This window comes from Erpetoichthys calabaricus, chromosome 5 (assembly GCF_900747795.2).
Source record: "Erpetoichthys calabaricus chromosome 5, fErpCal1.3, whole genome shotgun sequence".
Taxonomy (NCBI): Eukaryota; Metazoa; Chordata; class Cladistia; order Polypteriformes; family Polypteridae; genus Erpetoichthys; species Erpetoichthys calabaricus.
Window position 1 is genome coordinate 12,316,366 of NC_041398.2, and position 27,317 is coordinate 12,343,682.

The 27,317-nt window shown below is 43.1% G+C and overlaps 3 protein-coding genes and 1 long non-coding RNA gene across 28 annotated transcripts in view; 1 reads left to right on the top strand and 3 right to left on the bottom strand.

Moving 5' to 3' along the window:
- Nucleotides 1-7,577, bottom strand: part of LOC114644753 (tripartite motif-containing protein 16-like) — a 203,467-nt gene extending 195,890 nt beyond the window's left edge. Inside the window, exon 1 of the mRNA XM_051927935.1 lies at nt 6,957-7,577. Coding sequence (XP_051783895.1) covers nt 6,957-7,535 — 579 coding nt within the window. The 5' untranslated portion in view covers nt 7,536-7,577. The remainder of the gene's footprint in view (nt 1-6,956) is intronic.
- Nucleotides 1-27,317, top strand: part of LOC127527858 (uncharacterized) — a 687,118-nt gene that overhangs the window by 196,812 nt on the left and 462,989 nt on the right. The window lies entirely within an intron of this gene.
- Nucleotides 1-27,317, bottom strand: part of LOC114644514 (tripartite motif-containing protein 16-like) — a 428,510-nt gene that overhangs the window by 196,695 nt on the left and 204,498 nt on the right. For 2 of the 9 annotated variants that reach the window (XM_051927880.1, XM_051927886.1), the window contains exon 2: nt 3,548-3,643. The exons of the other annotated variants lie outside the window; for them this stretch is intronic. In XM_051927880.1, the coding sequence (XP_051783840.1) occupies nt 3,548-3,643 (96 nt within the window). The remainder of the gene's footprint in view (nt 1-3,547; nt 3,644-27,317) is intronic. 9 annotated transcript variants of the gene reach the window in all.
- Nucleotides 1-27,317, bottom strand: part of LOC114643665 (tripartite motif-containing protein 16-like) — a 484,979-nt gene that overhangs the window by 10,997 nt on the left and 446,665 nt on the right. The gene's annotated exons all lie outside the window — the stretch shown is intronic.

Here is a 27,317-nt window from a genome sequence, read left to right on the forward strand (position 1 = left end):
TGTGAGGTAACAGGTGCCTGCTCTTCAGGAACACCAATAAAAAAGCTGGAGGTGTTCTTCTGTTTTCAGAAATGTGCACATCTGGACAATGACTCAGATAACTCGGTGATAGACGGCAAGGATGAGAAGACCAAAAAGGTGACTTCCTAACCAGCCACTAGAATGAAGAAGAAATGATAATATGAGATTTATTATTAGGGAATTTAGATGAAGCTTTATTCCAGATACAGAGAGTCTCATATGGTGTTTTGCCTTTTGGTGCACATGTGGAAAACCTCCCAAGTTGGTTGGATAGGCTCCTGGCTGGAGTAGGGAAGGAAGGATCCAGTTGTCAATTATAAGAGTTAGGATCAGACCACCAGTACGGCAGAACAATTTAAATTCTTTGGTAAAAGGCTGAGGAGCAGTTATGACATAGTGATCCGAAGTTCAGCCTATGCCACACATAAGACTGAGGACATTAGATAGATAGATAGATAGATAGATAGATAGATAGATAGATAGATAGATAGATAGATAGATAGATAGATAGATAGATAGATAGATAGATAGATAGATAGATAGATAGATAGATAGATAGATAGATAGATAGATAGATAGATAGATAGATAGATAGATAGATAGAAAATGGCCGTCATAGAATCTTTATATAATTTAAGATTTATTCTTCATAAAGTTGTATTCCACATACTCAGACACTCTTTTGAGCCAAATAAGGTAATCCCAAACAAACGTTTCCGAACAGAATTTAAAGAGAGCGGTTGTAAAACAAAGCACAGGTTGAAACATCCAGAAAATCACAAAAGCATAAGGCACAGCTAAAAGAAAAGAAGAACTTGACAAACTCGCAGAGCACATTCACAGGATTTATAAGACAGAAAGGTAAGGTGATTGGCGATGACTGGCAGATGGTCCACCGCTTGGTGAGCCACACACAAACCACATGGAACATAACATGAGCAGCTTAAAGACAAAAGCAAATACAAAGAATAAAGCACATAGTAAACCAAATCAACATTAACATAAACAAATTAACAAAAAAGACATGAAACAAGACTATGAACAACTTCTAGTGGAAGGAATCCTGGCTGAAAATGTCAGTCATCATGGGTGTAGAGAGGGGATTTCATGCGTCAGTAATAAGCAGGAATTCAAGGAGGAAAAAACAAAAGCAGACGAGCGTAAAAACATAAAACGAAGTGAAGGTCGGTCTGTGAGGTTGGCTCTTCTTCACTTGTACTTCTTCAGCTGTCACCTCTGTGTCTGGATTGGACTACACAGTGTTGAGTGACACATTGTGCCCCGCCTACTTTCTTTGACCAAAAGACACACCCCACTGGTCTGGACCAGCTGTGTTTAGTACTTTAGTACACTGGATGGTGTTGGTGAGATTAATGTGAGTCTGTGTTAAATAAATTATGTTGGATAAGTTTGGTCTGTCTGGGCACAGAAATGTGTGTGAAGAGTCTTGGCATCAGAGAGTGTGGTACAATGAACACTCTGCCAGCTCATTACAGGGTCAGAGCTACACTAGTGATCACAATGGAAGCCAATTGGGAGTTTCTGCCAAATAACCAAACTGAAATGTGAGGATGTGGTGGAAGATCTGGAATAACTGGAAGAAACCAACTAAGATATTGGAAGAAGTGGTAAACTCCACATGGAAAGTGAATGGAGGACAGTGGATATGAGATTCAGCAGATGCCATCACTGGACAATCTTACTGTCTTTGTGATAAAATATTAAAGTTAAGTAAAACATTTGGAGGTGTACGTTATGTAAAGTCTGCACTCATTCAGACAGTGGAGATCCTTAAGCTGTGGAGTCTAATAAAACTGAGAAATACCAGAATGAACAAGTGAAGACCATTACGATCTCCAGAACAAATCAAGAATATCCCCTTTCTAAAAATGAGGTATTATACAGGACAAGACAGGCTATCAAATCAGAATGTAACCTCTTGATAATAAAAGAACCTGAACAACTCATCTTTAAATCACAACATCATTACGGTGAACATGGAGAGAAGGCTAATAAGATCTTAGCTCAGCAATCCACATGCAAGAAGTTTGCAACGCAATAACAAAAATTACCAGCACAACTGGAGATAAAGTAATAAACCCTAAAAATATAAGTCACACATTTAGCAAGTACTGTAAGTCTTTATATTTTACTCAGTTTAAAGAAGATGAGACACAATCTGAGGAGTTCTTTGATGTTATACAAATACAACAGCTGGATACTCTTCGTGAAGAGGAAATGAACAAACCTCTGACACTCTCAGAACTACTGGATGCTGTAAACTCACTCCAAAGTGGGAAAACAACAGGCCCTGATGTTAACCAGTGGAATTTAATAAAGACGTTTCCATCTAAGTTAGCTCCACTATTATTAGCAATGTTTACAGAAGCTACAGACAACAAAAATCTACCCAAAAAACCTACCTAATTTTCCATACCTCCCACCCATTTCCTTTTCAGACGAAATCCTGATCAGTCCTGAGGAGTCAGACAGCATCTCAGCAACATATAAAAACATTTCAAAGAATCTCCCCTTTAAGGGTCCTAGGATACGGTGGGAAAAAGACCTTTAAGTGAATATCTCAGAGGAGTGGAAGTCAATCATACATAGAAAACACTCCAGCTCCATATGTGCGAAGAATTCATCCATTTGACTTTGACTCTTTCATCGATCACATTAATCTCATTTAAAATTGGGAAGAATCCAACCTGCGAGTGTGGCAATCGAGCTCCAGCCTCACAGGGCAACATGTTTAAGGAGGACAACAAAGAAACATCATTTAGGGCCAAAATGTTTGAATGTTTAATCAGACAGCCTTGGGGTCACAATCACTCCTAACTCACTAACAGCTGTGGTTGGTGGGCTACCAGAGGGGACTAAAGTGGAGGAGGACACATTGACTGTAACTGCCTTGACCACATTGTGAGCTTGTGGACTTGTCCTCCTGAACTTGAAGACCCCCAGCCCTCCTGTGATAAGTCACTGGGTCACTGATGTTTGACATTTAAGAAAAACAAATTCTCACTAAGAAGATCTGTTCAAATCCTTTATAAAATATGGCACGATCTAATTAATAAAACTTTAAAATAAGCATCCATAGCAGGGGAAAAAAATATTCAGCCTATTTATTGATTTGTTTTTTATTTGTTTTTCTAAATTATCAGGAATGTTGGCCCAGCTCTCGGATCTTCTCTGTTTTTCTGGGTTGCAGTGTGAATCCTGTTGGGTAGTTTTTTACTTTTTAATTTTTTTTTGTTTGTTTAGATTTCTGTTTTTTTTCTGATTTTTTAAATTATTTTTATTTTGACTTTGAAATTCATTTGTTGTATGCTGTCTGAGTTTCCACTGAATAACACCTGGGATTCTGTCAACAATGAAAGGCCATGAACGACACCACACAACGTCTTCTCTAACTCTCCTTTCTCGTGTCCCTACTCATCATCACCAGTGAAGCTCTGCTGCTCTTCAAGTTCTCATTTATTTCTCCTCTCTTTGATATGAAGTGTTGCCATCATTTTCCACTCACCTTCATCTCCTCCATCGCCCTCCTCATCTCGTTCAGTGTCTTCTCTCTCTCCTCAAATCTCCTCTTGATGTCACTCAGTGTCGCCCCCAGCTGTTTCTGTTTGGACACGCAAGAGGACACGTGTGGTCAAATAAGAATTCACGTTCACTTTGTGATTTCTTCTTCTCTTTCTGACTCCTGATATTTTCACAACACATTTGTTTGACATTTCATGATACAACTTAGATATGATTTAATAAACAGGAATGACAATAAAGATTAAAAGAAAGGTTTAATTTAATTGATATAAGATTGAGTTTGGGTTTGAAGAGTGCGTCAAATCCAGAAGACAGTTTGAAGGCTCACTGGTGTGTGAGTTAGTTCTTTACATTTAGAAGACATCACATCGACAAACTGGGAAATGTGAAGTTCACACAACACTAAAAATAATAAAAACAAACTGGAGTGTACAGTAAAGAAACTGGTGAAAGGCCAGGAGGACTTCAACAAGTCATGTCAGTAATTATAGGATCTACAAGGCCATTTGATATCCTGAGTCAGACATGTGAGGACGTTGTCTGCCGTTGTCATTTTCTGGAGTCAAGTAAGATACCGAAATACACAAACGATTCTGTTGAATTCAGGAAGAAGGCAACTTAAAGAAATTCTAAAAATCAGAAATTATATTTTTTTGTGTGTTACTTACCTCAGGTGTTTTGTTTAAGTGACGGATTATTACTTTTAATTAAACTAGTGAGCTCCCCCCCCTGCTCACTTCGCTCGCCCACCCGCAGGTTTGGTTCATGCGGCGCTTCAAACATTTAAAAGCCTGTACAGCACCTGTCCTTTTGTCTCACTGCCTTGTCTCTCTTCTCCCCATGATATTCTCTGCTCCTGTGGTGGTCCCACTCCCGAGATGCGCTCCTATGGACAGGAAGATTTTTTATTCTTCTAATTGAGAGACAGAACTGTCCCCTCCGACTACACACGGAGCTTGATTCACTCCTGAAAGAGACTTGTGTTTGTTTGAAGTGTCTGAATAGCATTTGTCTCTAAAATCTCCTGTGTATCTGTGCCACTCTGTGACTCAAGCATGACTGCGTACATGGATTTCACTTTCACCAAACCACAAATCTTTTAATTTTCGTGAAGAGGCCTCTTCATTGGGAAGAAACACTACTTTACCGTGATGGCAACACGAATTAGACGATCTACAAGTGTAAATGCGATCTTTACTATAATTTTTTGTAGACTTTCGCAATGGCCAAAGTCTCCATCTCGCTGATCTTGCTTCCGTCTCTCTGGACTTCCAAAAAGTCTCTTCTGAAAGATCACGTCTCTTCTCTTATAATAGAGAGATGTTTATTATGTTTATGTGTTTTGGTTTCACCAGAGCCTTCAAGACCACCCAGCCATCCCTGTTAAGGGGTCAGCTCAGAGATGTGCAGGTGGGTGAGCCTGTGGTGTCCTGATGATGGACTATCTGTCAGGCAGACTCAAGTACTGTGTGAGCAACACTGGAGCAGCGCAAGGAACAGGCCTGTCTGCTTTACTCTTCACTCTGCGCACCTCACACTGGAAAGAAGACAATTTCTCTTTTCTTGGATATCCACAAATCACCCAAGGAGTGTCTCAGTGGGCTTTAACAGGCCATGTAGAACGCTAATGAAGAGCCTGATGAGTTATATCATTAAAAACAGAAAATCTACACAAGAATAGTATATTGACATTTCTGAGCTGAACTTATTGTAAGAATCGTAGACTTAACTCTGGAGTACAATACAGACTGACATGTGACAATAATGTGTCTCTTAAACAGCCCTGAGATCAGACAAATGTGAACTCTGATTCTTTAAAAATGGACAAACACCACAAAGGCAGACAAGCAGCTAAGCACACTCAGCGTGTAAGTGTCAGCGGTACAGAGTGTGTCTATCGATGTGTCAGACCTTCTATTGAATTATGTTTAGGATGACATTGTGTGCTCACTTACTACGCTGACATCAGCCAACTGTAACATCATCTTGTTAAGAACACCTCAGGAGGGTCCGAATGTCAGACATTTCTACGCGTAGCTCACGTGACGCTCGCACAACTACAAGTGGACATTTCTAGACAGCAGGCTATAGTTGGCATCCCACTGCCTTAGAAACTCAAAAGAGAAACTGATCAGAGCAGAAAGAAACTCAGCTGGCTGTGAGGAGAGAACTCAGTTGTTTGTGGGCCATCTTGGGGATCTCATCCTGAGCTGTTTCATGACTTGCACCAGTCTCACCAGGATGGACTCCAGCAGCCAATGCTCTGAACTTGAAACATCAGGTTTATAAAGTCCAGTAAAACCTCGATTATCAGTCAGGGGTCAGGACCGAGGCTGTGATGGATAAGAGAAAAGACGGATAACAGAGCAGCTACTTTAAAAATGACATACAGTAGATTAGTTTAGCGAACAGTCGTAAAAAAATATATATAAACAAAATGAATTAATTTATATAATATTGTAATTACCAGCGAAATAAGCTAATACAACTCAGAGGTCCTGGAGTTTTCTATGTTTTACGTTGAGTCTTCATTCCCTCACAAGCGGTGTCCTGTCTTACACTCCGTTATTTGGTTACAGAGCTCACCTCCTAAACAATCACAGAAAGCTTTCCCTACCGATCAGTTGATCTCCTGCCACTCTCGTTGTGTCTTTTTGATACACAAACACTCCTGCTTATTGTCTCCTGACTCCCTGCTCCACACCTTCACTTCTCTCCTCACTTCTCCTGTCCACCCCTCACAGAACAGAAGCCCCTCAGCCAGTCCCATCACTTACAGCTTTCCGCCCTTTCTGCCCCCATACAGAGCATCACAAGCTGCCTGCACACCACAATATTTTAACACAACCTGATATAACAGAATATATGAAGAAAATGACAATGCAGAAGACCATTAACATTAATACAGAATAACGTTACTGTCACTGGTTTCCATTTTCAACACATTTTTCAGTTATTTCAGCATCCCACTTTCTATCGTTCACTGTTGGCCTTCCTACTCCATCATTGAAGCAATACTTGAAGAGCTGTTGCTGTTTCGTAAACGTTTAATAAGTTCAAACAGCACATACATATGTTGATAGGCCATAACAATGTTTAGTCGTTTAGTTTAATTATAACAAAAGAGAAAAGCTACAAACCGCCATTAAAGCTGAAGGTACGTAACGGACACTGGGATTTATGTTGTTCCAATGTGCAGAACTCGCAGTAGTAATCAGGAGACGCTGGCGTGCACAAGGTTGGGTTTTTGTTATTTAGTCCTGACAGTTAATCAAGTGACAGATAATCGAGTTTTACTGGAGATGAAGAGATTTCTCTGTCACATTAAATGTACAAATTCCTTAACTCAAAGTTATTCAAACAGTTTCAATAAAACACTAAACATCACTCACCTGCTTTTCTTCTCTTTCCGTCTCCAGCTCGACCATTTTATGCCCATTATGTCCAGTCACCACACAAATCAGGCAGATACAGGAATCATCAGTTTTACAGAATATCTCCAGATTTCTCTGATGTTTCTCACAGAGTTTCTCCTTCAGATTTCTATCAGGATCAACCAGCTTGTGGTGCATCAGGGCGTCTCCTTCATAGTGAGGCTGCAGGTGAGTCTGACAGTAGGAGGCCATGCAGGTGAGACAGGACTTCACCGCTCTGAACTTCTTACCAGTACAGAAGTCACACTCCACGTCTCCAGGGCCAGCATAATTCTGAGGAGGAGGAGGTTTGATTGTTTTCTTCTTTAACTTCTTGATGACTTCATTCAGCAGATTATTTCTTCGCAGAGCAGGCCTCGTGGTGAAGTTTTCTCTGCACTGATGACAGCTGCACTCTTGGCTCTGATCCCAGTAGTTGGTTAAGCACTTCAGACAGAAATTATGTCCACAGGGGATAGTGACGGGGTCAGTCAGGGTGTCCTGACACAACGAGCAGGTGAACTTGTCCTGTGATACAAACAGCTGGGCTTCAGCCATCGTCAGTCTGAGGAGAGGCAGGCAGAGAGAATCAGTCAAAGGAACAAGGAAGTGACTTGTGAAGAAAGGAAAGTGAAAGTTTGTTGGAGCTCAGTGAGGAGGAGGAGGAGGAGGAGGAGGTGGAGGAGGAGGAGGAGGAGGAGGAGGAGGAGGAGATTTATAGAGAAAGCTGAGAGCTCACAGAGAGAACATCTGAGGAGACACTGAGGGTGAACAGTTAATGTGAGACAGGAGCTCAGAGAGTGAAGACGACCAAGTGAGAGAAGAGATGACCTGTCACAGGGGGTCTGCTAAAGTGTCATTCACGTCAGTATTTCTTATTCATTTATTACACACTAAAGTGCACATCAGACTACATATTAGTCATCTTTATTAAACAAATTATCCATCCCATAATAAGTTGTCATTTCCTGCTTATCAATAATGAATGTTTATGTTTTTCTTTGTCTATGCCAGGAATTTATCAGATTATTCAGTAAAGACCCCAACTGAAGCCAACTCAGTTTAAGAAACAGAATAATATGATACATTAATAAACACAGACAGACAGACAGACAGACACACACACACACACACACACACACACACACACACACACACGTAACACACAGCAGGCGCTCGCCGCTCTCGGCTCCTTCACAGCTTTTTAGATTTTCTTGGTTATTCAAGTCGTTTTATCTCTGGATTTGTGAGACTTAATCAGGTCTGTTGAACAGGCTCGTCTACTCCTGCACTCTACGATTAACACACACAGATCCGAGTCACACAATTGGATATAAGTGATGCCCTGATGCCAGTCCCTCTGTAATAGCCCACCTCAGACTCATTCCACTTAAGTACATAACAGTGACCCCTCCAGCCTGTCACTTCTCAGTGTCCCACACTGGGACTCGCTGTCAGCAGCACTAACAAATGTACAGATGTCTCTGAGACCCATGAAGGCTCGTATAACATTTGGTTTCATTCCAGTTCCCAACCAAGGGAGTCTTACTTCTGCCGCTCTTGCTCTTCTGCAGTCAGCGGACACACCACATGCACTTCAGATCAGGTCATCTATCTCAACCTAAGCATATTCAGGCCTGGCCAGTACTTGGATTGGAGACCATCTAGGAAAAGCTTGGGTGTCTGCTGGAAGAGGTGTTGGTGAAGCCAATAGGGGGCTTACCCAGTGGTCTGAATGTGGATCCCAATGACCCAGTGCAGTGACGAGGACACTGTGCCGTAAATATGGTGTTGTCCTTCAGATGAGACGTTATGCTGAAGTCCTGACTTTCTGTGGTTATTAAAGATCCCTGTGTGTCCTCCATAAAGATGTCTTTTCTAAATTGCCCTCCAAGGCCTTGTCACTGTGCCCCCCTAATTGTCCCCTGTCTCTCATTAGCTAACTGTTTCCCTCACCACTTCATCTTCTAATAGCTCATGTGTGGTGAGCATACTGGTATAAAAATGTCTGCCGTCACATCACCAGGTGGATGCTGCATATTAGTGGTGGTTGAAGTGGCTCCCCACTCACTGTGTAGAAGAACTTTGAGTTGTGAGAAAAGAACAATAAAAATATAAAGAATTATTGTTATTATTATTCAAGTGCAACCTCTCAGCGTTGATAACACCCTCAGCATGAAAGCAGTCATTTCCAACATCCATTGCTCTAATATTTACTTCAGTCACTCAAGAAATAAAGGCAAAGTATAAAAATGTCAAAGGAATGTGGCATTTAATAATCTGGGATGAAATATAATTGATCAGCGTGGGCCTCAGCGTTATCATTGGCAGAGCACCACCTATTGGAAGGAAAGTCAGGTATTAATAAACAGATTGCACATTACAAACATTTGTAGTAATATAATGTATAGAATATTAGAATGACAAATACAATGTGTATGTCTCTGTTATATACAGTAGACCCCTGCGAAGTCGCGGTTCAGAGTATGCGGCCTCAGTCATTCGCGGATGTTTCCTGATAACCTATCTAAAAATTGTTAGTGGAAACCACAAATATCCACCACAATTTTAATGGCTTTTTTCGTGGAAATCCGTGCTGTAGAGAGAACAGGAAGCAACTGTAGAGGAAAACGCAGCTTGGGATGCTGAAAGTAGCCAACAGAATTTGAAACTGCAACTCCCAGCAGTCCCTGCGGTGTCTCTGATTGGTCTTCTGCTGAGGATGCTGGGGATGTTGGGGTCAAAGGATGTCAGGGCGGCTTTTAAAAAGGGGGCCAGTGACCAACAGTAAAAAAAAAGTTTTTGTCATTTGTGTTTCAAGTTCCTGTCTGTCTGCCTGCCTTCTGTTGGTTACCTGTACTTATTCATTTAGTTCTCGATCGTTTCGTACGTCTGGATTGTCTGCCGTCTGCCTGTGTACATGAGGACTGTAAATGGATTCATGGCCATCATGTGAAGATAGAAGCGCTCCTGAATCCATCCAGCAGTCTTCACCATTTCATGAACTAGCGGTAGGACTATCTTTACATTCCCATTCAACATGCGGATCTATGGACTTGCTATTTTCATCGTTACATTTCATCCGTTGTCGTTTTCATGATTTACTGTGTGTGTTTTATTTGTGTTTTGTTGTATTTAATGTGTAATCACCATAAGGTGAACAGGGGTGGTATCGCTGTTTTCATTTGTTTTCATTACATTCTTTATTTGCTGTTTGATTTCCGCTTTGCTTTGTTTTTGTCTCTGTTTGTGAGTGTGTGCAGGTTGGCCCAATGCTGGCTGTGTCCCTGGAATCTCCACCACAAAAATAAATCGCCGTCTTCGCAACGGTGTGAATCTTAGCGGCACCGGACCGCTACAGCGTTATTCATTTCTCCTTGCTGCTGATTGGCTGTGATGCGTCTCCAGCTGAGTGTTCTCGTGTTTTTTTCGTTATGTTCCTCTTAACCCTTAAACCGCCACAGCCAGCTATAGTCGTTTCAAAGTGCAATTTGTGAACACACAGGAGCTGATCAGTCAGTGCTGTACATTCATTGAGCAGCCAGTTCATGACCAATGCTAGCCCCCTGAACGCACACCTAGAAGACACAGACATTCCTCAAAAAAACCCTCTTAAAAAACACTGATAGACTACCTTCACATTGCTCCCTTACTTGCTGGACTTACTTGTGGCTGCTCTGTCATGTGATATGCTTCTCACACGACGCTACGCTTACTTAAAAGCCTGAACAGCACCTGTCCTATTGGGCTGATTGCTTTGTTTCTCTCTCCTCCCCCAGACATCCTCTGCTCCAGTTGTGCTCCCCTATGATGTTTGTCTATTCTTTAATCGATAACTAACTGCATACTGAGCTCGTTTTACTTCTGAAAGAGACCTGTTTGTTTGAAGTGTTTGAATAAAGTTCCTGTCTCTACAATCTCCTGTGTTTCTGTGCAATTCTGTGACCCAAACGTGACACCCTGCAGCACTGCAGCCTTGCTGTCCCTGTCATTGAGCCGCTGCACCAGACTGGCCTGCCAGCGTCAGCGCTTACCTCTGTGTGCTCGAGTGCAGCACTTCAAGAGCAGTTGGCTCGGTGATTTCATCAATGGCGTCACTTGCACTTTGTACATATTGTTCACGTAGTTTATTAAATAGTTTATACAGTTCATTAGCAGGGTGTAAAATGATCAGTGTTGCAGTAATTGTGATTCTCTTTGCAGGAAAAAAAATGTGTTCCATTAAATTTCACATTTCTTTGTAAATTGTGACGTTTAGTTAAAGAGCAGCAAAAAAGTATTTGGAGTGCAGAGATGCATTAACCCCCAAGTATGTGGCAGTTTAAGAGTTAAAGCCCCAAAATGCTGTTGAAACGCCCGGCACCTTCTACGGCTTCTGGTAATGAAAACGCACTTGTGTGAATTACAGTACATATAGCGGTAACATCGGGATTTTACATTCTAGCACTGCGGGAGACATAGCAGTACAGTACTGTGCAGTATGCAGGTTTACCTTTACATTCTTTATTTTTAGGTATTGTATTAAGCTGAGTATGAAATTAAATTAAAGTCCTTTGAGGGCATATTAAGGATTTAAACTATAAAAATAGGCATTTTGTTAAGCACAACCAAAATTCACGGTTTTTCACTATTTGCGGGTGCTCTAGGAATGTAACCCCCGTGAAATTTGGGGGTGTACTGTATAATTTAGTATGGGATTTGAAAAAGCCATGTTAATGTTTGAGATGTGCCATCTGTTGGAATGACAAACTTAACATGATGTCTCTTTTACACACCATTTGGTGTTGGATTCATAAAAGCAGTGTTAGTATTTGTGATGTACCATTTGCTGGAGTGACAAATGCCATTAATTTTATTACTACAAATGTTTGTGTTGTGCCATCTGTTGGAATGAGAGAGACATAGGAAAACAATTCACATGCAGATACACAGACACAGCGACACGTTTCCTTTTATTAAGGTGGATAATGTTGAGAATTTTGATTAGGGATCAATATGCTTTATTATTAGTTTTAGTGCTATTAGCTATGAAAAGTGTAGGCCTGAGGCAACTTTAAAAGGACACCATTTATTCCAGCAGAAGGGCCCTGGGCTGACAGCCTTTTCACAGGCAGATCTTGTTTTGTGAACGCCGGTGCTGAGCCGCTCAGTGACAGAAGACAAACAAACTGCAGGCAGGGCCTTTGGCTGTGTGAGTACTGGGCAGGCTCTTAGGCTGGCACATCAAATATATAAGCACTTAATGGCATTTACATTTATTAGGGTTCAGTAATACTTTGGACAATAACAGTAAAATAAAACGCATTCTGATATCTACCTAGTCTGAGCCACTGTATATAGGGGTTAAGAGCTGATTATTGAAGGTTACGGACCTTTCACTGCACATCGATGTCCGTGAAGTTAGCAGCAGCTTAGCCCTGACAGACGAGTGACGCTTTTATATGTGCACACACAGATATATGTTAGGTTAGCATGTAGGTTTATATGCCAGTGCTTCTTTGTATGCCCTAATGATAATAAATAAAGTTACAGCAGAACATATTAGTTAGCTTATTTAATCAGTTGTTAAAGGCTTGTCTTTTTTCCTTCTTTCAAGCTTGAAGGTCCATGTCAATGCTGTCCGCAGTTTGGCCCTCATCAGTGAAGCTGCGCGCTGCCGCTTACCGGCACAGTTGCCTCTTATTTTAGCCTTAGAGCAGTGTGGCTCAACCTGTGGAGCGCGATATCTACAATGGGGTCGCCAAGAAAAATGGAAATTGAAGAAGAAGCCATTTATTAAAAAATGTATTGCAACTGTTGTTGTGATTTTTCTACCATTGAGTATGTGGAATTCGTGTAAATGACCGCGTGTCGTGATGTGTCGTTCGCCTCTAAGAGCCGATTCTTAGCAGTGAACGATTAGAGCCTACTCCGGTCGGGGAGAGCCCAAACTTCAGCCGCAGAATATCCAAGGATGCAGAGGCGGGACTTTATTTTGATGGGCACACCACTAGGCCAATCAAAAGTAAAGAAAGTCTAGGATCATACCATTATGTGAAAGAAGGAAAGGGGCAGACGCTCGAAGACAGCGAGTTTAGTGGTACAGTCCAGGTACACAGAGCGACTGAGAGACTTGCAGTAGGATTGAAATAGATAGATAGATAGATAGATAGATAGATAGATAGATAGATAGATAGATAGATAGATAGATAGATAGATAGATAGATAGATAGATAGATAGATAGATAGATAGATACTTTATTAATCCCAGGGGGAAATTCACATACTCCAGCAGCAAAAAATATTAAATTAAAGAGTAATAAAAAATGCAGGTAAAAAACAGACAATAACTTGAATAATGTTCAACGTTTACCCCCTCTGGTGGAATTGAAGAGTCGCATAGTTTGGGGGAGGAATGATCTTCTCAGTCTGTCAGTGGAGCAGGACAGTGACAGCAGTCTGTCGCTGAAACTGCTCCTCTGTCTGGAGATGACACTGTTTAATGGATGTAGTGGATTCTCCATAATTGATAGGAGCCTGCTGAGTGCCCGTTGCTCTGCTACGGATGTCAAACCGTCCAGCTCTATGCCAACAATAGAGCCTGCCTTCCTCACCAGTTTGTCCAGGCGTGAGGCATCCTTCTTCTTAATGCTGCCTCCCCAGCACACCACTGCGTAGAAGAGGGCACTCGCCACAACCATCTGATAGAACATCTGCAGCATCTTACTGCAGATGTTGAAGGATGCCAGTCTTCTAAGGAAGTACAGGCGGCTCTGTCCTTTCTTGCACAGATAATCAGTATTGGCAGTCCAGTCCAATTTATCGTCCAGCTGCACTCCCAGGTATTTAATGCAATTAAATGCAAGCACATCGGGAAAAAGAGAAGAAATGAGCGAACATTGAAAACAAAACAGCATTTGGCCACTTTTCAATGATATTGGAGATTGCAAAGCTGAGTGCAGAATTTGTAAAATGAAAATATCCGTCAGAGCAGAGCAGGATCAACACCAAACCTGCACAGACATCTAAGAAGCGCTCAGCCGTCCGTCCAGCTCGCCCTCTCTCCTCAGGCTGCCATCCACAGACCCTTGTAAAGTGTCCTATTTTAAATCATGAACTTCTGCTGCAGCATCCACTATCTTTTCAAAAACTGCAGGTATATCACAGCCTTCTGCCACTCAAACTTAAATAAGCACATTTATTCCAAAACAATTGACCGCAGCCAGACAGATAAGTGTCGACGAGGAGCTGCTAAAATGACAGCCCGTGACTTTCAGCCATTTTCATTGTGGAGGACAAAGGATTTAAATACTTTTGTTCAGCCTTAAACCCCATGTATGTTCTCCCCAGTATATAAACCTCATCCCAAACAATTACTCCACGACTATATAACACGGAGTGTGCATTGTGGCGATACAGGGTCAAAAAAAGCTTCAGCAGTTTGCCTGACAACTGACTGCCGGACATCCAGAGCGACCTGCTCATACGTGTCTGTCACTTGTCACTTTATTGGAAACTTTAAGATGACATCCTGCCTTCTGGGCTGTTGTGAGTTTACTGAGAGACGTACTGCAGAAAACCTGTCAGAGGAGCTGCTGAGAGTGACAACAGAGTGACAAATAGACGACCCAGTGGCGTGCTGTGTTACTGTATATATACTGTATGTCACGTGGAGAGGCCTGTCCGCCGTCAGCAGACATCAGAATTCAAGTGCAGTCCTCTCTCTCACCGTTAGACGGCACTTCTGGAATCGCTTAATTGCTTAAATTTAATGAAAACCAAAGAAATGTTTGAATTTGACGTATATTTTATCACACAGTGTAGTGTTTTCTAGATTGAAGTAGCGACACACTCAGAATAACGTTTCGAATGCTGTTTATTGTTAACCCTGTTTAACCAACTCTCCATACAGCGTCCCTCTAGATCACACCCCTCCCTCTGGCCGTCATACGTCTCTAAAGACGCAGACCATAGCAATCAACACCCAAACATAAAGCAATGGACAAAAGCATCATTAAACAATCATATACAACATTTCCCCCCCTCTCCCACCAATTGAATTAGGTGTGAAAAGAGGTTAGAAAGTCTTGGAAGCGGGCAGGCCTTGAACGCAGTCTTGCTGCTCGAGATATTGGGGTTCCACTGCTAGCAGTGGGTTGAGGATCCGTATTCAGGGGAAGAAGAAGGGGGGCCTGGGACATCCAAGTTGTGTCATCTGAGGTAGGATTGCCCGTGATGAAGTTAGTAGATCCTGAAGGGACTGGCACCTTGCGCAGCCTGCTGACATGCCACCGAGACCCATCCACTAACTGAAAGGTTACAGGCCCAAGCTGGCTCTTAATCTGCAGGGGTGATGACCAGAAGGAGTGAAGCTTGCTAGAGCGACATGGGCGGCAGACCCTAACCCAGTCCATCACCTTGAAATTGGGAATCCGTATTCTCCTCTTCCTGTTGAAATCATGCTGGGACTTTGCTTGTCGTTTTTGCACATTTGACTCAGCTGACTTGGTGGGTGACAATGTTGTAGGAGGACGAAGTCTATGCCAGGGTAGTTCCAGCTCATGGCCTAGCATAAGTTTGGCTGGGGACACCCCAGTCGTAACATGCTGAGCAGCTCTATAATGCAGCAGGGTCGGTGACAGTGCTTCACTAAAAGAGAAACCCTGCGACAGGTGAGCCCTGAGGCTTTGATTAAAGCGTTCAACCCCTCCATTAGCCTGGGGGTGATAAAAGGATGTTTTAATATGGCGTATACCCCGGTTTTGGACAACATCAGTGAACACAGCAGATGTGAACTGCGAACCATTATCACTTGTAATGCATTTTGGTAAACCCCAGCGAGCAAACAGTGTGTCCAGGAAACCAATGAGGACTCCGCTGTGACTGACCCATGGGAGTGACCTCTGGCCACTTTGTGTGGAGGTCGTCTGCTACTGCCAAGAAGCACTGGTGATGTGGCACACCTTTTAATTTGTCACAGATGTCTACTTGAATGTGTTGCCAAGGCTGATCAGGCCAGGCCAAGGGTTGGAGAGGAGGCATTGGTGGGTGCCAGTCTTACCACTTGTTAAACATGGTGCCCAGTTGCACATCAGCTCCTCTAAGTCACAGTCAATGCCAGGCCACCAGACTAGGTACCTGCAGCGTTGCTTTAGTTTCACAATTCCGAGGTGGCCCTGATGAGCCATGGCCAGGACCCGACCCCTGAGGCTGCTGGGCACAACCGTGAGATGTCCACAAGCTAGAGAAGTCTCATTCCAACATGAAAGCTCATCTTTAAATCAGATGTAAGACTGGAGGTTAGGGGGCACTTCCAATGCCAGCCATTAGCAACATACTGTCGTAGGACTGTGAAAACTGGATCCAATGCAGATTCTTTTGTAAGTTCCTGGAGTGATACCATATCTTGGAGTGGAGAGTGCATCAAGTGAATCAGATCCTCCTCATGATCAATTCACATAGTGGTAGGGGGATGACAAACAGAAGGTGACAACAAATCAGCCACTACATTGTCTCGTCCTGGGGTGAACTGTAACTTAAAATTGTACCTCTGGAGACGCTCACCCCAGCGGTGCATGGGCAGCAGCCTGTGACCTGAACCAGCAGAGGACATCAAAGATGTTAGGGCCTGGTGGTCAGTTCTTAAAGTAAATGGACGCCCGTACAGGTAGGTATGCCACTCTTCACAGGCCCATACACATGCGAGTGCCTCCCTCTCCCCTACTGAGTATTTCTGTTCAGCAGGGCTCAATGCGCGGGAAGCAAAAGCCACAGGCGTCTCCACTCCATCTTGTATCTGTGAGAGAACTGCACCTACTGCTGAAGCAGATGCATCACAAGTTACAATAGTTGGACTGTCCACATTAAAATGTGCCAAGACTGGTGAAGTAGTAAGCAACTCTTTAAGTTTGTAAAAGGCTTCTGCACAGTCCGACGACCAACTCCAGGATGTCTCTTTTTTAAGCAGCTGCCGAAGGGGCGAGTGAGTGCAGAGTATTGTGTCCTGAATCTCATGTAGTATCCTGTCATCCACAGAAATGAGGCCAACTGTGAAGCTGAAGTAGGTGCTGGAACATGCTGAATGGCCTCCACATTCGACTGAAGGGGTGATAAACCTGGAGTTGACAAGTGGAACCCAATAAAGTCCACTTCATGTGCAGCAAACAGGCACTTATCTGCATTTAAGGTAAGATTGTGGTGGCTAAGAGCTGCAAAGGTTGCTTGCAGACGTTCATCATGGACAGCATTATCTGGCCCATGGACTACAATGTCATCCAAGTAAACAACCACCCCTGGAATTCCTGCCAGGATACTGGACATTATTTTTTGGAAACAACTGGGAGCGGAGCACAGGCCAAATGGCATTCTGTTATAACGAAAAATTCCAACGTGGGAGGTGAATGAAGTCAAATCACTGCTGTCCTCGTGCAGAGGAACTTGAAGATAACCTTGATGAAGGTCGAGCTTTATAAAAACCTTTGAGCCATGGAAGTGAGTGGTGAGCTCTTCGATGGTCGGTAAGGGGTGACGATCAGGGATGACAGCCTGATTTACTGCCCTTAAATCCACACATAACCGCAGCCCTCCTGACTTGTCTTCTGCTGTGACCAAATTTGATATTAAGGGGAGGCGTGGATTGGCTCTCTAATGCCATCTGTCAGGAGGTGTTGTAGTTCTGTTGTGACAGCATCCCGCAGGGCGAGGGGCACACGCCGCAGAGGCTGAATAGCAGGAGTGACACTTGTATTAAGCAGCGGCTTGTGTGTAAATGTGTTAAGATGTCCTAAGCCAGTGAACAGGGTAGGCCATTTCTGATGCCACCGTGATGTCACATCCAGAATAGTTAACCCATCATTGTCCAGTAGTGTGAACCCTAGACTGGTGAACAAGTCCAGGCCCAAAATATTGCTACCTTGTCTTGTGATATGGAAAGGAGAATCAGACACAGTGTTTGTGCCATACGTTACAGTGCAGCGCACAACACCCACCACATCAATTCTGGAACTGCCATATCTGTAGAGGGACAGGTTAGGTGTCTGAAGTGGTAAGTGTGATAAGAATGTTGTATAGGTGGCCATGTTTAGAAGTGACACTTTAGCTCCTGTGTCAAGCAGAAGATGAATGCAAACATCATCCAGGTACACGGGACAGGAACGAAACCCGGGTAGAGAGGAACAGACTGTGTGAATAACTGCAGGGAGGACTCAGCAGAGCGTTGTTTTTGCTGTGTACAGTTACTATTTCCAGGCTCTGGTGCTGACCTACACCATTTTGTGAAATGATTGGGTTTTCGACACCACCTACGTATTTGTCCTCGTGAAGGACAGTCCACGGCACGAGACACATGTCTAGTAGAACCACAATGTCCACAGCGCTGGCGAGACTGAGCTGTATGAGGTGTCATCTGCTGTACTGATGCTTGAGACTGACAGTCAGACACACAGTTACACTCCGCGCCCTGTGGCTCACTCACTGTCTGAACAGCAGGTAAGGGATTCGCAGAAGACATCTGTGTTTCACTTATTTTATGTGACATTGAGAAGATGATTCTATTTGACACGCAAGTCAACGCTTTACTGAGCGTCAAGTCATCATCCTCCAAAAGAAGCCTCTCACGCACCAGAGGAAGAGGAGTTTTGTCAATCAGTGGTCTCTAATCATTTCATCATGGAGAAGGTCACATTTACAAGACTCGGCTAAACCCTTTAAGTCAGCCACGTACTGCGAAAGAGACTCGTCCGCTGACGGCACTGTAGCCGTTTCGAAAGGACGACCTGCTTTTATGTAAAGTGCCCGTCAAGGAGCCCAATAGCGACTTCGTATGTGTCACCGTCACCGAGAGTCTGGAAGACACGGAGTCCTTCTGAGCCGAGGCAATGCAGGAGAATGGCTCTGTGTCTACACTAGCAACTGCGTCCAAAGCCACCGCAAGCAGGTACGTTTGACATGAAGACTTCCATCTGTCCCACGGAACAGGCGCTTCGCCCGGCTGAGGCAGGAAAGGCTCGGGGGGTGGCAGGGAAACAAACAGGACATTTTCAGCCATCCTTGTTCAGCAATTGTAGTGTTTTGTAGATTGAAGTAGCGACACACTCAGAATAACGTTACGAATGCTGTTTATTGTTAACTCTGTTTAACCAACAACTCCATATAGCGAGCTTTTTAAAACCACAGCCTCCGTCCGGCCATCATACGTCACAAAAGACACAGACCATAGTAATCAACACCCGAACATAAAGCAATGGACAAAAGCATCATGAAACAATCATATACAACAAGGTCTACAGAGGGTTCATTGGACTTCACGCAGTGTGATTTGTAGGACCTTCTAGATACAGAAACACGACTGACTTTCTAAACGACGGCCACTCAGTTCAGTGGTGGACTCCACTCAAGTTCTGGACACGTCTCAAGGTGACAGGATGGACCAGAGTGCAGTTCAGAGTGACACAGGAAAGGTCTAAATATGACTAAGAGGGAGAGATTTTAGTTTGTGATTTTTAATAAATTTATTAACCTTTCTGTTAAGACGTCTTCACTTTATCATGATGAGTTATTAAATGTTGATTCAATGGGCAAAAGTAGTACATACAGAAAGCAACTGTCAAAGGAGGTGTTAGATTGATTTATGACTTTAAGCCCCGCCCCCAAATATGAAAATATGAAAATATAAAATATGAAAATATGAAAATATAAAAAACATAATTTATGAAAATATAAAAATATGAAAATTTATGAAACTATAAAAATATGAACTATACCCCGCCCATGCGGGGTTGGAACACCGTCATAATTGATCATCTCTAAACCACACCTTTTAGGGTGGGTCTTTCGTAAATCGGACACCTATCACGCCCCATTAACAATACTCACGCCCCTGAGGTACGCCTTTATCTCTCAATCCGCCTATAGGGTTAGGGGTGAGGCGTGTCTCTCACCACCGACTGTGGGAGGAGCCGAAAGAGTTCTTGTATAAAATTCTAGACATTCAGTGAAAACGCCACGACACACAAAAGCAAACAGAATGGACGGTCTTGTGAACGCTCCTAAGAAAGCAAACAGGGTGTCCAGAAGAACGTTACGGGAGTTACGGGAACCACGCTTCAGCTCAGTCTGGTACGACTCTAACTGTGCTTTGTGCCGGGTAGAGTTGAAAAGAAATGCTGATGGACAGCTCACGATCGCTGTTTCCAAGAAGGAGCCTATCCTTCCCGAATATAACGAGGCCAGTCACGAAGAGGAGGAAGATAAAGAAAATGTGCTAAAGGAGCGAGTGACTGAAATTAATTTTTCTATAAAAGACTGGACTTTTTTTAAAGCTCTTATGCCAAATATTGATGAAGCTATTTACCAAGGGAAACTGTCTGACCAGATGAAAAGAATTAAAAGAAAATTGGAGGAGGAGTTTAGCATGTTGAATAATTCATGCTCGGAGGAGGAGGAAAACTGGGAGGCAACCACCCCTAAGTGAGTGGGGATAAATACAGAGATCTTTTCCCCCCAGTCTACATTAACCTAAAAACCTATCGAGATGTCTTCAAATACTTACCCTACTGAAGCTGGTGCTAGCTGGTCCGGTCGTCTCCCTGTTCTCTCAGCCTCTGAGGTGGCAGAAGTCCTCGACATTCTGATGCGCTCCGAAGAACCAAGCTCCGGAGGTATGGAACATACGTCCGCCGCTGACTACCTTTTTTGGCCGGCTAACCTTCAAGCCAACACCGCCTACTCTACTCCCGACGAGATGATCGACACTAACCTACAGCCCTGCTACTCGGCTGCTGACCAGATGCTGACAGACAACGATGTGTTTTGGTCGGGTGACAACCAACACCCCGCCGGTTACGCTCCTGATCAGACCTGTTGGTCTATGGAACAGACGGCGCTCTGCGACAGCCTGTTTTGGCCCGACGACATCGTACCTAAATCCGGGTACTCTGTCCCTAACAACTCTCCTTCAGACCCACCGTCTTGGCCGGATCTTCTGATGCCCTCAACGACCAGATCTATTGGCCTGAACCTCAGTTACCCGCCCCTGATGATATGTATTGGCTGGACTGTCTCCTGGAGAACCGTACAGTACCTGACCATTTTGTCCCTGCTGAGGATGCTCGGAGGAGCCTAACGGGAGCTGAGGAGATAGCCGTGCAGGCCATGCGGCAAGAAGAGGCCATGGACAACCTGGTAGATGCTCTGTCCGCATGGAAGCCATCGTCCCGGCATGCTGATTATGAGAGTATGGACATTGAGCAAACTGACGGGCCCCTGGGTCAAACACTTCGAAAGACTCTGAAACTGGTCAAGAGTTTGATTGCGGCTCTGCTGGACATAATAGTCGATCGGGACCTAAAAAGCACCTGTCATGGCTGTTTCATAGATCACCCCAGCCAGACGCAGCATACGTGTCTGTTTGAGCCTGACTCTGTTTATCGGGTTGGCCGCTTTCAAGAGGTTCTGACTGTTTTCCGCAAACCATGGCTCAGGAGCCTGGTCATATCTATCTATCTATCTATCTATCTATCTATCTATCTATCTATCTATCTATCTATCTATCTATCTATCTATCTATCTATCTATCTATCTATCTATCTATCTATCTATCTATCTATCTATCTATCTATCTATCTATCTATCTATCTATCTATCTATCTATCTATCTATCTATCTATCTAAAGACTCTGGGTTGCTTCAACATCTTTCCGCCTTTTCACAAGGTTCATTCATTTGTGCAAAATGCCATCGATGAACTGGAAAAAGAACATTCTATTAGCGAAGCCATTGTACAAGCCTTTCACAACATGGACGATCCCTCTTACTCGAAAATACGTGAAATAGCCGATGCCTTTTCTAAAAGACATTTTTCTGAACCGACCGATGCACCTTTGGGGTTTTACGGGGAGTATGACTTAGAAAAATCAGACGAAGTGTCTGCACTCAATGTTCCTGTTCTATGAAATGTTTTAATCATGTTTTTTAATACTGCCGTTTTGAAATTTTAATAATGTTTTTAATCATGCTGTTTTCAAATTTTAATAATGTTTTTAATCATGCTGTTTTGAAATTTAAACAATGTTGTTTTGAAAATTAACAATAAAGACTCATTTGATTTTTAAACCATTGACATTTTTCTTTCACCGTCGACGATGGAGGGTTACTTGAAAAAAGTTTATTATAACCCGGCAAATCCTGGTAGCTTTGGGGGGAAAAGACTCTTTGAAAAGAGCTCTTGAGGTTTCGGGTCAGAAAAGTAATGACCAACAGGTGTCGGATTGGTTATCCGGTCAATATGCTTATACAATTCACAAACCCGCTAGAAGGCATTTTAGGAGAAATAAGGTTTATGTATCCGATATAGACTCGCAATGGCAGCTGGATTTAGCGGACATGACAAATGTGTCCGAGCATAATCTGGGGTATAAATATTTGTTAACATGTATCGACGTACTTTCTAAGTACGCGTGGGTACGCCCCCTGAAGAACAAAACGGGTAAGGAAGTGACAAGAGCCTTCCAAGACATTCTGAGTGCCGGTCGAACTCCAAAGAAGCTCCAGACCGATAAGGGTAAAGAGTTTTTCAACCGAGATTTTCAAAAACTGTTAAAGAAGATAGGAATAAAACATTTCACCACAGGAAACGAATTAAAGGCCTCTGTGGTGGAGAAATTTAACCGCACACTAAAATCTAAAATGTGGAAATATTTCAGCGCTTATAACACGAGAGCCTACATCGATAAATTGCCGGATCTAGTATACTCTTACAACAAAAGTTATCATCGAAGCATAAAAATGGCTCCTTCCGATGTTAACGCATTAAATTCCTGGAAAGTTTTCAAAAACTTATACGGCGTAGCCAGCCCCCCGGGTCCGCCGCTGTTTAAGTTCAAAGTAGGAGACACAGTTAGGGTGTCTAAAACCAGACATCCTTTTGAGAAAGGTTATGAGCAATCATTTTCAGATGAAATCTTTACCGTATCTGAACTTGTACCTAGGGAACCGGCAGTGTACAAACTGAAAGACTACGATGGTGAAGAGATTGTAGGATCCTTTTACGACCCTGAATTACAGAAAATTAAATTCGGATCCACAGACGTTTACAGGATTGAAAAAATACTGGCTAGGAAAGTTAAGAATAAAAAACGACTCATTTTAGTCAAATGGCTCGGCTGGCCAGAAAAATTTAACAGCTGGATACCGGAGAGCCAAGCCCAAGATGTTCAATAAAATCCAGAATGCTCCTAATCGACTCTTCATTCTCTAGCGATATACCATGGAGCGCAAAAGTTTTTTTGTGACTCTACCGAGCAACGCGTCCTCAGACATTTTCCCTAACAACACAATATCCAATTTCACGACGAAGCTTGCTAAACCCATAGAATTAGAAGGTTCTTGGGAAGTCGGTCTAGCCGAAATTCAGTACCCACATACGTGGAATACCATAGACAAACCGGATAACGAATTCTACGTTTCAGCTCCGGGGGTAAAAAAACATTACTACATTCCATGCGGATATTACGAAGGTATTCACGACCTACTGTCTTTTATGAATTCGACAACCTTAAACCTGCCCACTTTGACAGATGTTGCAGCTGGATTTGTCCCTTCCGAGAGCTCTGCGAAATTCAGTTATAATGCTGTGGAAAGAAGAGTCTACGTGGTACCGGTTGAAAAGGATGAAACTATACACTTGAAAGGACAGCTGGGTCGAATATTAGGAGCGCATCCTGATCAGACTCGGGGTTTAACTTATAAGGCACCTTTCCCCGCCGACATCAGGGCCGGCTTTTACACTTTGTATGTGTACGGGGATATGGTATCTCATCAGAGAGTCGGAGACAGCTACGTACCCCTTTTGAGGTGTGTTCATATAGAGGATCAGGCTAATAAAATTACAACCATCACATATGACAAACCGCATTATGCCCTAGTCAGCAAGAATCATTTTGACACAGTGACTATTGAAATAAAGACGGACCAGAACAAAAACGTGCCATTTCAGTTTGGTAAGGTGATAGTGAAGTTGCATTTCAGACCCGTCAGGCATTGTATGCACGACTGAAACAATGAGGACTTACCAGGACCCAACACCTTACATCCAATATTATCAGACCCAAGCGGGGTAATGGCTTACCGGGATTCTCTGGATCCCCTGTAATGTATGGTGGGGGGATTGGAGGTATATTTCGAGGATTGTTTAGAAGAGCTTTACCTCTCCTTAAAAAAGGCTTTGACATCGCAAAACCACATATCAAATCCGCGGCTAAAAAATATTGTAAAAGATGTGATCACAGGTGCTATATCCAGTGCTGCGGGTGGAGTCCTAGAAAAGCAGGAGGGAGCGGGCTTGATGGTCATGAGAAAGACAAAACGCAAGAGACCACCGGGGTCGCGTCAGGCCCCGCCAGCTAAAAAGGCCGGGCGCACTATTTTTACAGCATTATCTAAACGTCTTCAGAAGAGGAACAAGACTAAAGCAAGCAAAAAGAAGAAGAGAGACATTGTTTTAGATGGCTTTCATACACAGAATGTCCAAAGAGTGTGTCAAATCTGAACTGGATCTGTTTACGGTGCCTTTCACTCAAACGAGTGTAGATAAAAGTATATACGTTGAAGTACCACCACTCTCAGCCCTCTCTGAAGTAGCTACGCTAGAATTTCTCATAGCCGGAAATGGGGAAGATTACCTGGACTTGAATAACACTCTTCTACACCTAAGGGGAAAGATAGTGAACGCTGACGGGACTAATATACCTGCCGGGGCAAAGGTCGGATTTGTCAACTACCCTATAGCCAGTTTGTTTTCTCAAGTTGATGTCACCCTGGGGGACCGCCTAATATCGCAGAGTTCAAATTGTTATCCTTACCGAGCGGTCTTAGAAGGTCTGCTAAATTACAGCCAAGAGACTCTTCATTCTCAGTTTGCTACAGGACTTTTTTACAAAGATACACTTAACAAATTGGAAGAGACAGACCCCGCCGGAGAAAACATCGGTTTTAATAACAGAAGTGCCTATACAGCCGGTAGCAGGACTGTCGAACTTCTGGGGCACATACATACAGATCTCTTTTTCCAGGAAAAACTACTATTGAACGGCCTAGACGTGAAGATTAAAATGGTTCGGAACAAAGATGAATTCTGCTTAATGTCCGGTGATGCCGAACGTTACAGAGTAATCATAACATCAGCCTCTCTGTTTATAAAAAAAGTAAAAGTTTCACCGGCCGTGAAATTAGGACACGCTCATGCCCTTACATCAGCCAATGCTAAATACCCTGTGGAAAGGGTGAATATGAAAGTATTCAGTATGCCCGCGGGAATCCGAGTATGCAATCAAGAAAACCTGTTTCTGGGGCAACTACCAAAGTATGTGGTGATTGGCATGGTGGATAATGAGGCCTTTTCGGGGTCTTATACACGTAACCCGTTCAATTTCAAACACAACGATGTAGAGTTCCTGGCTCTGTACATGGACGGTGAACAGATTCCCGCCAAACCTTTTCAACCAGACTTTGTAAGCGGCAACAGTGCCAGAGAATATTATAATCTGGTATTGGCCACTGGTAAGCATTTGAAGGATCAAGCTCTGTCTATCAGCCGTTCAGAGTTCTCGCAAGGATATACTCTTTTCGCTTTTGATCTAACCCCCGATCAAGAATGCGGTGATCATTTTTCATTAGTTAAAACTGGAAACATGAGATTTGAATTACGCTTCCGCGTCCCTCTCCCTAGGACCGTCAATCTAATAGTATATGCGGTCTTTGACAACATCATCGAAATCAACCAGAGACCTAATGTTCTGTATGACTACTAATAAGCACCATGAATACAAAACAATTAACACAACTACTGTCCCAAGACCCCTACACCGAAAGATATTTCCGCGGTGTGCTGGCGTGTGATCAACTACCGGAAAAAAATAACGTCTTACCGGCCATGTTTGTAGTGAATACTCACCGTCAAACCCAACCCGGAGAACACGTGGCTGGGGATTTACCTCACAGAAGACGGAAATGGGGAGTTTTTTGATTCCTATGGAAATCCTCCGGACTTTATCTACTTCCCGAATGACATTTACCGTTTCTTAAGCAAAAACTGTAAACAAATCATTTACAATAACCGACAGCTTCAAAGTTGGTTCTCGGACAAATGCGGTCAACACGGCCTCAGAGAGGAAAAGGTCTCCCGTACACCTCTGTAATAAAAAAGTATTCGGAGGACGTGAACAGTAATGACTCTATGGTCTCTAAATTTGTTCGTTCCTGGCTTCCTTCGCCGGGACTCTGCTTTTATCAGTACCCTTGCGTGCAAAGATCAGAGACCTGTAAATATTTCAATAGACGGTTAAAGGATGACGACACTCTGTAATGAGATAAAATTGTATTTAATAAACAAATCATTTTACAAATTAATAAGCGATCCATTCCAGTCTTTTTTTTCTCGGTTTCAGTCGGTAGGGGGTAACTTCTGTATGATGAGCGGGTGGCTTAAAACTTTCAAGGAGTTGTCTCGTTTCATCATTAGGTACGACAGAAAATGGAATGTTCAAACCGGCCATGGCGTTTACAAATTCCTTCCACCCCCGCGGTCTCCTATGTTCAGGTATTGTATGAGAAGCGGTCAGATTACGGACCAAATCCAACATGTTGGATCCGACCAAAGGTTTACCCTCTAACAATAGCTCTCCACAATTATTCCAAAACGCGTGATGGGGATTGACGGACATTTTATGTAAAACAAATTCAACATTTTCTTTGCTTTTACAGGCAAGCTTCTCAAAACCTCTTGCCAAACCTTGTCCTCAGACACCTTGACTGATCCAGGGCCCCCTCGCCATTTTCTTCTTCTTTTGGTAATACGAGCGTCAGACTGCTAGTTTCTTTATCAGCCTTTTTAACTAGAGTCAGATATCTCTGCAAGATAGAAGTGTAAAGCTTCACCTTCTCGTCAGCCCCTATATCACAGCGTTGCAGGACGTTTCTCATTTCTTTGTCCAGTTCAGTTTCTGTGGCACTCAAGAGATCGTTCGGGTTAGCGCTCTTTTGCTGAAAAAGAGACATCTGTTGCTGCGGGACCAAATACATTTTTTGAGCGTATTCCATGTTTATGCTCTAAAAGCTAATAAACTGGATATGAATGGCACGGCGACGCTTAAAAGAGCTCCCAAAAAGCCTCCTTTCTGGTTCAGAATAGCTTTCTTCTTTTTTAAGGTTAGTTTTCTGTCACTTATTTTTCTGACAGATGTTTTATGCTTCTTGATTAGCTTAAACTGTTTGGGCGAAAGAGGTATATTACCTTTTAAAGTATTACAGGCTATTTCGGACAAAGCATTAATTAAATCGTCAGAAGAGGCGTTTATAAGAATTTTA